Source organism: Scomber japonicus, chromosome 15, assembly GCF_027409825.1.
Source record: "Scomber japonicus isolate fScoJap1 chromosome 15, fScoJap1.pri, whole genome shotgun sequence".
Taxonomy (NCBI): Eukaryota; Metazoa; Chordata; class Actinopteri; order Scombriformes; family Scombridae; genus Scomber; species Scomber japonicus.
In genome coordinates, this window is record NC_070592.1 from 18,205,328 (window position 1) to 18,218,372 (window position 13,045).

At 39.7% G+C, this 13,045-nt stretch overlaps 1 protein-coding gene across 1 annotated transcript in view; it reads left to right on the top strand.

Annotated features, from left to right (window-relative positions):
- The window catches only part of gabbr2 (gamma-aminobutyric acid (GABA) B receptor, 2), a 179,677-nt gene that overhangs the window by 110,445 nt on the left and 56,187 nt on the right, over positions 1–13,045 (top strand). The window contains exons 7-10 of the mRNA XM_053333848.1: positions 405–647; positions 6,062–6,122; positions 11,331–11,411; positions 12,807–12,957. Coding sequence (XP_053189823.1) covers positions 405–647; positions 6,062–6,122; positions 11,331–11,411; positions 12,807–12,957 — 536 coding nt within the window. The remainder of the gene's footprint in view (positions 1–404; positions 648–6,061; positions 6,123–11,330; positions 11,412–12,806; positions 12,958–13,045) is intronic.

Consider the following 13,045-nt stretch of genomic DNA (forward strand, 5'->3'; position numbering starts at 1 on the left):
TGAAGTAAATTGTTTTCATTTTATGTATGATTGTAAAATTCCTCTAAAATTTCCTTGGCTATATTTGAGAGCATTTGTTGTAAGTGTTCCTGTTACTGTTACTCAGAAGAGTCTGTGGCGACATCAGAGAACTTTGTTCTTAAACCAAAATCAATCACAGGGTTTGTTTTCACATTAAACTACCCATACCCAGAACAGGAGCATTGATTCCAAAACAGCCTTATTTTCCAGTAACTTTGTATCTCAAATTGTGCACAAAATAATCCATTCTCCTTGGATCAGATAACACCAATAAGAGTTTATTTGAAGTAATCAGAAATGAATGCTTTTGTTTTTTTGTTTGTTTTTTTAAAATAGAAGAACAGCATATTTAAAATCAGTTTCTTGTCTCCTCTCTATTTCAGACCCCTAAGGAGTATGAGAGGGAGTACAGCCAAGAGCTGCGGCAGAAAGGTGTGGAGTCCAGCAAGTTTCATGGCTTTGCCTATGATGGGATCTGGGTCATTGCTAAAACCCTGACTCGAGTGATGGAACTGCTCAGGATCAAACAGCGGCAAAACACCTATCACAACTTCACAGTGGATGACCGCGAAGTGGGAAAGATGGTGCTAGACGTCATGAACGAGACCAACTTCTTTGGCGTCACTGTAAGTTATGGAACAGAATAAAATGTTTTAAAAAAGAAACTGTATAAACATTAGGACTTTACTCACTTTCATACTGTAAATAGAGACATCAGTCTGTGCAGAGTTAGACACTCGCACACAGTCCATGTACAAGCAGGCAAAAGGTATTGGTGATGAGGCACATGGAGTAGGAAAAACTCATATACCAACACAACATGTAAAGCAACATGACCAGAATACCATCAGACATGTTGTTGTTGATGAAGAAGCATCTTTTTGGGTTAATTAAAATGTCTAGTGCCAAGTGTTTATGTATGTAACACTATATATACAGTATTATATATGTAATATGTTTGCATGGAGTAGGCAAATGTCAAACTAACACACAGAGGCATTAATTACTGCTCTGTGATACTGTAAATTGTTTGCAGAGAAGGTTACTTAGCTATTCTTGTCTCTACATGAAGCCTAAAGTGATGTCATTTGGTGCTGCCGACTCACTGCAGGGCGTTCAAGATTGATCCTGGTGGCTATGCTAGCTACATGCTGGGTGTGTGTGTGTATATGTGTGTGTGTGTGCATGTGTGTTCATGCACACACTCTCACTTCCCCTATAGCTGTTAGAGGATATCACCTGTTCCCCTGTAAAGGCCACTCCATTATTAGAGGATGCCACACTGCTCCCAGCCTAGGCATGTATTACATTACAGTACAGCAGAACATTATTCATATCACCTTCATGACTGTGTTTACAAATAAATGATCTGAAAAATGCAAGTGAAGATAAAAAAAGAAAATGATTGGCTGGACTGGACTGGAAAATGATTTCAGTGCAGTGCTGAATAAATACTCAACTGAACATGAACATTCACTAAATGTGGAGAAAAGTCAAGGTGGTTCATGAGAGAAATGGATGGAGACGATAATATGTAGATACAGATGCTAATGTGGTATAAATGTCAAAAGAAGAAGAGAGAAAAGGAGGCAGAGTAAATATCCTTGGAGAAGACCAGCACAGACTTGTATTATGGTGAGGCCCTTTGGGGCGATAGCGTCCCTGGGGCTGTGTGTGTGTGTGTTGTAGCGCAACACCAATCCTTCGGGTCGTCGATCCTCACCCCTCTGCTCTTACCTCCCTCAGCGCAGACCCACTCAGGGCTGCTGATCAGGAACAGGGTGACATTGAACCTCTCAGCACAGACCCACTCAGGGCTGCCTGTCAGGAGCAGGGTGACATTAAAGCTCTCCTCTTAAACTCCAGAAAACGAAGCAACATTTCTTTCACTTTATACTCCAAGCACACACAAGCACACAAAGTCCTGTTAGGTTGTTTTGTAGGCTAGCAGTCTCATTCTCCTGCTATTGACTCATATTGTTCCTACATACAGTATGTAGCCATCAGTGTTGGATGAATTACTTCTTTCACTTATGTGACTGTAGCCACACCACAGTACAAACATACAAATACTAATACATTACTGAACATTTTTTTATGCCTAATGCAAAATGTACCTAAATCACCCTTCAGACTGTTCAGAGTGGTTTAAAATGACGAATGTTCTTAAAATAAAATATATAATTGAGGTATTTGTACATTACTTACATTAACCCTAAGTACAGTGCTTGAGTGAATATATTTACTTAGTTTTCATGTCTGGAAGCTGTCATACTTTATATTCTGTAAATACTGCAGCACTTTCTTTCTGAGCACTAAGCCTTCTATCAGGCAATGAAGTAATGACATACAGTAAATAATAAAGTAATGATTATGCAGCCACTTGATTTTTAGAGATATTATAAAATAGGCAGTTTAGCATTTCATTATGATTGTTTCAGTCTACATAATGTTAGTTGTTGGAACATAGTCTACTGCTCTCTACTAATACAGTCATAATGGAAGGTTGATTGGGAACATTACAGTACATCTGCATGCTTTTACCTTGCTGATGACCTAAAAAAAAATCAGTTGCATACATACATTGTTGATGATATACAACTAAAACAATAAAACTGTGTGGAAGAATATTGTGTGTGTTATGAACAAATAAACAATTATGTTGTTTGAAGAAAGCAGCACTGCAGAATAATTAAATGCATTTTTTTTGTTGTAAGAGAGTCGAGATCCACAGACTAATATAACTGTTCTTTTAAGGGATTACATGAAATGAGATCAAAAATGTTCCCTGTATGTAGCATACACTTGCACATGGAAACATCCACCCACACACCACGAACAAAGACATCGGAAGGCAATTTCCCTTTTCACACGGCATACATCTTTTATGCTATTTTCAAATTCAGATTTCAAAAGCTGCTGTTACACAACTCACTTGGTATGCTTGTGAATTGCAATAACTTCTACCCAGTTCCCATCAAATGAATCCATGCACAGGCACCAGCGACAAATGGCAAATTGTGTCTGTTTACCCTTGGTTAAAATGTGAATGCGTGATTGATCTTAAGGGATCGCTCCGACATGAGCCCTGTGTCTTTCTTGATGTCACGATTTTTACACTGTGTTTGCTGTGCACACACACACACACACACACACACATACACACACACACACACACACACACACACACACATGTCCCATGATACCAAACCATGTCGGTTCTGTGCTGAATCAGTGGCGGATGCGGCTGCAGCAGCAGGAGAGTGATCATCGAGGGCTCCGCAGTATTGATCTGGCTGCTGTCATAGCCACAGAGAAGACAGCTGACATTAGCTGGAAGAGACTTCCAGGGCACAGAAAGTGCAGATAGCTGCTAGAACCACAAGATGATGTACACTGGAATTCACTAGGGAGAGCTAGATGGAAAGAGATGCAGCAGGTTGAGATTAGTGGATGACAAGTGTGTGGGTATATATACGTTTGTTTTCCTGTATCTATATTTTATTTTATCTGTGGTCAGTGGCCATCATGTTGGAATCAGTGTCTCTGTGGGTAGTGGTGAGAAGGTCAGCCTGAGGCTTGACAGTCATCTCAAAAAGACACTGATGTGAAACAGAGAGGGAGGGATATGTGTCTCTGTTTTTCTCCTTTAATGTGTGTGTATACATCAACTGTGTTCCCCACTCAAACCCTGAGAACCCAGAGGATGTCACACCTGCAGCCCACTGATTCACATCTCATTTGACCCCAGCAGTCCCCTCAATGACAGTATTCTTACCTCCACAGTCAAGTGATACATGGCCACCTCCACTGGCTCACCTCAGAAAGACACATTCAGACACACACTCACACACGCTTGGACACAGTAATCGCTGCATCAGCCACCATTGTGACACCAGTCTGAACGTCCTTTGAATATGAACACCTGTCTGGGTCAATACACTCAGGTGAGGTTGCCTAAACCTGCAGAGGAGCATAATACCTTATGGATAGAGGCTTTACAGTGGCTTCTCTGAATTTTAGCCAAAGGAGGTTAATTTAATCTTTGTAGTGCAGACATTTATTTTCAATTAAGAATGACCTAGTCAGTGCCTCTGCATTTGTTTGACATATTTTGCATTTTCTTCAAACAGCATATAAACTTCAGAGAAAAAATTAGGGGCTGTTAAAGTAGCTACACACCATTTCAGTAAGGTTTGTGATTGCTCCACTTTTGCTGATGTAAAGGGCAATTATGGTGGCAATGCTAATGCACAACAAGAGCATGGTGGTGCAGCTACTCTAGAAACCTGGATACATATACTCACAGTCATTATGGATTCAAGTCAAGTTCCCCTATTTTCATCCCACATTGTCTGACCCTGTTTACACACGGCAGTTATCTGAATATAATACCTAATGAGCTGAACTGAGGTGCATTGCATTGTCCTACTTACACCTCAGGTGTAATTGCAAAGCATATTGTAGGAAAGAGCAGCATGTGACAAAAGGAACTTGTTAGTGTTAACAAGTCAGAGTGACACTGCTGAGTGAAATTGGTAACAGAGGATCCATCACACATCGCCGAAGTAGATGCAGCGTCGGAGACTCTCTATGACAGGAGCGGCTCGATCTGCTCACACACATGCAGAACATCATCAGGGACATGCGCATGTACATCAACATAACGTGACAACATATTAAGTGCATACACATAGACACACATGCACACACACACACACACACACACACACTCAGACAAACATCAAAGATGCCACACAAAGACAGGGATTCAAACAGAGGGGTGGGATCCTGCACTGCTACTTCAAAGCTTGCCATCTTTTTGAGGCAAAATTGGCTCTCCAGCTTCCTTCTCCATATTCCCCCCTCAGCTGTCTTTTAATCAGCCAATGCAAATGCTCTCTCTCTCTCTTTTTTTCACTGAATAGCCTTATCCATCTATCTAGCTATTTTATCTAGCTATCTATCTATCTCTCTCTGTCTCTCTGTCTCTCTCTCTCTCTCTCTCTCTCTCTCTCTCTCTCTCTCTCTCTCTCTCTCTCTCTCTCTCTCTCTCACTCTCTCTCTCTCTCTCTCTCTCTGCCCCCCCCCCCTTTCTTTCTCTACGTCTCAGTCTCACGCTCTCTCTGTCATGCTGGCTCTCACCTGTTTTGTTAGTCAGCCAATAATATGTAAACCCAGTTAAATGTGTAATTAAGAAGCCCTGTAAGCAGATGGTGGGCTGAATTAATTGAACAGTCTTGGTAGATGAAGGAGAGAGAGAGAGAGAAAAGAGACAGAGGGATAGAGAAAATAGAACGAGAGAGAGAGAAAGAATGAGAGTACATGCCAGAGATTAAGAGACAGAGGCCAAATTGATTTGAATATGTTTTACAATATTGCTGTAAGGTTGCACTGCTTTTGTCTACCATGTCTGCATTTTCCAGGTGCTCCCTAGCTTGAAATAGTTTATCTTGTGCCTGTGGAGGTTAGACTTCCCTTTGTTTTTTGTTTTTTAGTTTTTTTCTCATTTCAAGGTGGTTGTTTGACATACCTTTTTGGTGAGAAATGAATTCTGTGAAATAAAATCTATGCTTCATCCATTTACCGGTGCATACTTTTCTGTCGCAAAATTTGAGACACACTTTAAAAAATTGCCTTTTAAATGCCGTCTGGTCCCAGATTTGTTCCAATGCTAAGTGAGCAAGCGCTGTTATATCAGGCAGCCTCGCTGACCTGATGTTGTTCCAAGGATATTAGCAAATGAATTGGCCGAAAGATAAATCTGTTTACCTCCATAAACAGATCAATTTTGGCCACTTCTAATCAAATGAGATGCAGTGCGCAGGAGTCGAGACTCTGCCCTTTGCCTGCCAGTGCGCCAGCATCAGGACAGCATTGTGCATACATTTAGTCAGTCTAAGCTCCTTTTTTAAACTAAAGTTCCCCTCATTGTTGATGCTGCATCTTCCTCAGCAGAATACAATGTTTTATGACTTGAAAGAGTTCCAATATTTTATCTTATGTTAACGATACATCTTTTGTTTTTCCTTCTTTTTAGGGTCAAGTCATGTTTCGGAATGGAGAGAGGATGGGTACAATAAAATTCAACCAGTTTCAAGGTATGTGTGAATACATACTTTACTTTATTACAGTAATGTATCTTTTCTACTCCTCAGATTAACCTGCCTACTTTGAATGGAAACTGTTGTATCACAGCAAGACCTTAGTGTTAGCATATGGATGTATCTTTTTTGTGCAGAACTTACTCAGCCATCCGTACTGATCCAAGTCCACTGGACCAGCATTGGAGGAGTTGAGATAGTATTTTTGAACCATTGCATATCTCTGTTCAATAAAACCTTAAATAGTTTGGAAAATTTTGCACAGACGTTTGGAAAGCCATTTACTTTTTTCCTCAAACCAGAAGGCTGCCACAGTTGATGTGCAGGTACCTAAAATGGATCCTTACCAGCAGGGTTTAGGCAAAGCTTGCTCAGGAGGGAAAGGATGAAGGGTTTCAGTTTTCAGGTCAGACTATTTTCTGCACATACTTATCTAATGTCTATTACTTAAAAAGAAAAGGTGTTGGTAAGAGATTGTCTTAAAACAGAAATTGTTTTAGACAGTTTGTAATTTTTCTATTGAGGGAAGTCTCCACAGGACTTTCTGTGTGAAGTTCTCTCTGTGTGTCTGCGTGTTTGTAGGTGAACATAAATCTCCATATTGCAAGACACTGTGATTTGTCTCCTCTGTGGTGATAGGATGCATATGTACACCATGGAGATTTGTACATGAAAATGGGGCCTCAGTACTTCCATATTTTTTTTCCATATAGCATCATCCGGAGGTTGTTTATGGCCAGCAGGGCCTGCGGTGTGGGGGAATAACCCAGAGATTGCATCTCTATGCAGGGGATTCCCAGCTCTGAGGCTCCCCTGGCTGTATGTAGCACGCTGCATGGTGCTGTTGAAGTCCTCTCTGCCTAACCATCTTATCTTTCCCATTGCAGAGGGGCTCGATCCCTCTGGCTGCTTACATCATACTCTGTGTGTGGGTGTGTGTGTATGTGTGTATTCTATTTGAGAAGCACAAGAGAGAGAGAGAGAGTGTGCTCATACACATGCTGGTGTGTATGATAAAATGGAAGACCACACATGACTGACCACACAATTAACACAATTAATTATTTTCTAAATTGAATAAACTGTTGATTGTTTTATAGGTTTATTGATTAATCATCAAGTCTATAAACATCAGAAAGTAGAGGAAAATGCCCACTACAATTTAATAAGCCAGTCATAATTTCAATCAATTTACAATCACATATGACATGAAAGCTGCACATCAAACAATTGAGGACTGAGAATTAAAAACATTAATTAATTATCATATTAGTTGATTCATTTTCTGTGAAACTGTGTCAGCTCTAAATTGATTTTTTTTTAAACCAATAACACTGAACACAATAAATAAAATTGTGTCTCAAATTCATACTACATACTACAGTAATTGTCATTGTATTCTATTTTTGTTAGTAGAAAAGCAATCAATGTATGCTATAATTTAACAATTAATAATAGAAGATGCCTGCTGATGGACGTCAATCAAACTGTGACTTTAGTGCTACTGTCAATCAAATTTCAAGTGAAAGAAAGGGGTTATTTTTGATTTTCCAAAGATGCTCTATCAAGCTGTGTCACACAATTCAACATTTATTCACATTTTTTGCAGCTGTGAGTAACTCCTGTTTCCTCTGTGCATTGTACTGTGAGACAATAATCTATATCAACAGTACGCTTAAAAATCAAGCAGTTTTTTTGTGGGTTTTTTGACTTTGAATAGACTACATGTGGGTTCAGGGCGGAGCTAGAGAGAAGCAAAGGCAGAGGCAATAGCTTGAGTCCAGCCAACACCCATGCATGACATCAGGTCTGATAACACTCTATACCTGTAATATACCTGCAAGAATGAAACCAAGCAGAAGGAGGAGCACAAACAGCAACAGGATGCTGTCACAAAACATTTGAATGATTGATTAGAGGGTGATCAAATAATTTCAAATAAGCGCCTGAAGCATGACTACGCATTTGTTTTTGTCTATCTCTCTTTCTCTTCTCCTTGAGCTTACTGGCCTCTGAGTCCCCAACTCACTTTCCTCAACCAAATATTCCCCTGTGTCACAGCTATCTTTCACTATCATCTCCTAGCCTTATTATATATCCTCCATCCCTCCTTAACCTTCACTCTATCACTTCTTTCTCACTTGTCAGGGATAGTGTATTTGTCACCCCTTTGACACCAAGAGCCTGAGCTGGGTGTAGAGGAGAGGAGGGACAGTCCCAGCTTGAATATTTCAAAAGGCAGCGATCCTCAACATGACCCTATCATCTCTCCTCAGCCTCTGATCCTCCATTTTAACCTGTCAGGCGTTCTAAGTAAGGGACCTCAGTGGCTCTTATTCCCACTGTCTCCTCATGGGGGTAAGAGATAGCTCAATACCAGAGGTCTTGATCACAGTCCCTCTGAGTACAGATTTTAAATCAACACACTACCAGGCATGGTAGATAAGGAAACATGGCCTTTGTCCTAAAGCAGAAGGGAGATTCAATAATATATATATCAATAAGGTGAGGATGTGATATGTGAGTAAAAGGTTAAGATGTTTTGGATCTTCAGAGATATGACACCCCTCAAGTAAGAATTAATTTCCTGGTTTTCTGTCATCCTCTGCAGGAATCTGAACTAGCAACACCCTTGCTGCTGTCGGTTTACCTCCAGGCAATAGTCTTCTCTCAGTCCTTTCAACTTAAATAGCTCACATGAATATCATTGAATTGTATCACCAATGTTTTTCATTGAAGCAGAAATTCTTTCTTTCTTTTCCAGTGTTGAAATTTCACAGATTTGACATGAAACAAAATAAAAATTAACTTGATCAAAGACACACTAACCTCATGGAGAGAAACTCTTTAAAATAATTTGATCACACACACACACAGCTGTGAAGATGAGCCAAGTTATGTTGGTAAAAAGCAATCAGCTTTATGTTGAGCATTACTGTAAATGAGGCCTAGTAATCACCACTTTGATATTTGTAATATTTGGGTTATCAAAACAGCATGAGATTCTGCTCCAAATAGGTCAAGTCATCTGTGCCTAAACTATAGGTACATCATACTTGTGTTTTTTAGTGTGTTAAGTTGAAGAGTTTTGACAATTATTATCAATAAAGCATCACTGCAACTGCATCAGTAAAGGGGAACAGTATTGTTACCAAAACGGATAGAACAGACATGTACAGTAGTATACAGTGGCTAAGAAACACTGCTTATTGACATCCGTCCTAATATTAGTCATCTTTTCAGTAGTTTTGTTGTTTTTATTATTCTAAGTTAAAAGGACATGGGCACAAAGAAGCAATCATTTTAATGTCAACACATCGTATGAAAAGGCCAAATCACACTATGTGTTATTCTGTGGCCTCATCCCCATACCCATTTGTTCCAACTGAAAAGTAGATCTTTGGAAACTTACAAATACACACTAAAGTCTTTTTTTTTAAGGAGACTTCTACAAGAGTTGTTTTCTTGGCAAATGTTTATTGACAAGAACAAATAATGTATTCATTAGGGGCTATTTTCAGTCACGTCTTTGGTGCCCAGCAGAGTATTTACGACATGATGTATGATTGACTAAAATAAACTACAGTGCCCAAGTTCATGGTAATGAAAGAACATATCCCCCAGTGCAGTACTGTAATACTGTGGCTCATTTATGTTTTTGTTTTTTTGTTTAAAAAAAAAAAAAAAAAAAAGATTTAGAGGTCTACGATCCAGAGGAACTGAAGACTACTCAAACAATACTTGTTAGAAAGATCAGTTGGTTTAAGTCTTTTCATGGGATTTCTTTTCATGGGATCTTTTAACTCTTTTTTTTCCATGTCTATACAATGCCAGTAATCTTATTTAAAACTAGTATAATGGCCATTTATTGAAATCACAACTGAATTTGCAGTAGTTTAAAATGACTGATCAAACAAAAAGGCATAAAATGTCATTGCATGGGCTGAGCTACAGGTTGAGTTTTATCAGCCTGCTGAAGCCATCAATATTCCCTGTGGGGACAGAGTGCTCTGGTAGTATTTTAGCATCTCAAAGGAGGAGTGCTGATATACAATCCCTTCTGCTGTTTAGATCCTGACAAAGGAGGTGGTCAAGGAAAACACCATCATTGATCCTCGTTCGGCACCGGGAAGTTTGAGAAATACAAATCCTGATTGTGTATGCACATATAATTTACTGTGCTGGAATTGTCTGCCTAACATTTTCAACATTAACAGATGCTTTGATGGCAGAATTGGAGATCAAATGAGGTGATTCACTGAGAGGAGAGAGGGAACGTGGTGTTCTGTGATGCAATAGCTGATGTTATCTGTCATTTTCCTCATGAAGGACAATGCTGCAGAGGAGTTCAATGGGCCTATAAGAGCGATAACAGGGGGAAGCAGTGAGAGATTTGTGCACACACACCAGAAGAAATTGCAGGTTGTTTTGTAGTGCTTACGCTCTAAGTAATCTTTATGAGTGAAGAAGAGTGAAGGCCCAGGTGTATCTGACAAGGTCATGCTTCCTCCAATATTACAACTGAGGGACCCATCGTTGTTTCGAAAAGAGAAAACACTAAATCCTTAAATAGCTGTGTTTGAGCTGGACTCCTCAGAGACTGTGGTGTTTACAGGCTGGGATGTACAGCAGTTTATTATCTCTTGACTGTATCTTAGAAATACTTAAACCAAGGTATATTTCTCTATAAATACCAAGATACAGTTGCTTTTATTTATTGTTTTATCCTATATCAGTTAGAGATTCTTCCCATAGTCATCATTTGAAGTGTGCCCTTGCTTCAGTTCAGCCTTATTTATGACTTTGCATAATTGAGACTGTAAAAATAGGAAAACCATATCTTGGCCATATTAAACTGCAAAATCTTAAAGGATACACTTACCTAGCTCCCTAAAAGATAGGGAATGCTATACAGTGGTTATTTACTGATAGATTTTGGACGACCCCCCCCTGATTTAAAGCACTCTGTAAGACTGTAGCACTTTGCCAGACTGTATGGCTTAAAGCTGTACTATTCTTCACTGTGTCTAATTACTGTTTGAATTTGTACATTTGTTTGTAGCTGCTGTTACATTTTCTCCAAAGAACAGTTACTGGTGGTACATTTTAAAAACCCCACAAGCCTTTTTAAGTCAGTGTTCCATGCAAGATCTATTTGGATATCCTTATACGTTATATATGTGTGTGTGTGTGTGTTTTTAACAGAAGGCCAGGAGGTAAAGGTGGGAGAGTACAACGCAATTGCAGACGTGCTGGACCTCATCAACAACTCCATCAGGTTCCAAGGTATGAAGAGCTGTGCTATATTTATCACATTTCTAAGAGTTAAAAGTATGAGGAGCAAACTTGGAGTTAACAAGTTCTTCTTTGAGGGTGAAGAATAAGTCACATTCATAAGTCACATTCTAATATATATGGGATGAACATTTCATCCCATATATATTACATTGTTCAATCTTTAAAATCCTTATTCACTGCTATGTTTTTCAGCAAAACTATTTCTGATTTTACCAACAAGGATTTATGTACTAGCATCCACTCTCAACCAGTTTACAGTAATAGATCTCTGGAGCTTACTTTTAAGACCATTTTAAGTTGTAGGAAATTTCATAAATAGCTCTTATTCTCAAGTTTGTGAGTAAGAGTAAAATTGAAGGATTTTACTTGCTGAAATTTGACTTTTAGCAGGTTGATAAATAAGGACCCAGATATCTGTGTGTGTGTGTGTGTGTGTGTGTGTGTGTGTGTGTGTGTCTGTGTCTGTGTCTGTGAGTGAGTCTCTCTCTGTGTGTGTGTGTGTGTGTGTGTGTGTGTGTGTGTGTGTGTGTGTGTGTGTGTGTGTGTCTGTGTCTGTGTCTGTGTCTGTGAGTGAGTCTCTGTGTGTGTGTGTGTGTGTGTGTGTGTGTTGACTGAGAGATGTAAAACTCACTGAAGAAGGAAAAGGTGCCCTGGTGCATCTTATGTGTTTATATATAAGTTAAAGGCCCATCACTTACCACCTCAGCACTCTCTTTTCTTGTTCATTTGCTCACTTAAACCCAAAGTCCCTCCTGCACATATACACACTCAGATATACTCAGACACCACCACCACCACTCTAGCCTGTCCTCTTTCAATTAAATTATTCACCAGTCCATTTTTCACCCCTTCCCATGTTTGCTTATGTTGACATACTTTCTAATTTGTTTGATCTCCCTGGCTATTCTCCCCTATTCCACCCTCCCACTCTCCCTCCATCGTCTCAGCTTTGCCCCACTTACAGAAACTCTAGGACAGCTCCCATCTAAAATGCTTGTTTCCACATCCCCGACCACAGTAAGTGGAGATGTGTAAGATGATGCCATTGCGATCGATTGGCACAGTGGAAGGAGGAAAAATACAGCCATAGATAAGACAGTGCAGGACCTAACCACAATAACTTGACTGTGGTGCACAGAGATACATGCACTCAACTAGTGGAAACTGAGGAGCAGGAAATGGGTCTCAAATAACTGGATGTCTCCTGCGGTGTCACTATTTTGTGGTTGAAAAGAGAAAGATCCGAAGGAGGCAGTGCCCACAAATATTCAGTCTTGGATACAGATGATATAATGACAATGTCACATTATGCTTGAGTCTGACTCTTTTTTTCTGAGACTGTCTTAAACTAAATATTTTATGCAATACACCTCTTCCTCTTAGGTGTGGAGCCTCCCAAGGATCGTACATTTGTCCGTCTGCAGAGGCGCCACATCAACGTTCCCCTCTACAGTATCCTATCCACTATCACCATACTGGGCATGCTGATGGCTGGGGCCTTCTTGTTCTTCAACATAAAGAACCGCAACCACAGGTCAGCCTCAAGTAGTGAAACAAACATGCAAGCAAAAAAAGATCAGCTGAGAATGAGCAGTAGTAAAATGAAAGAATGTTGATTAACC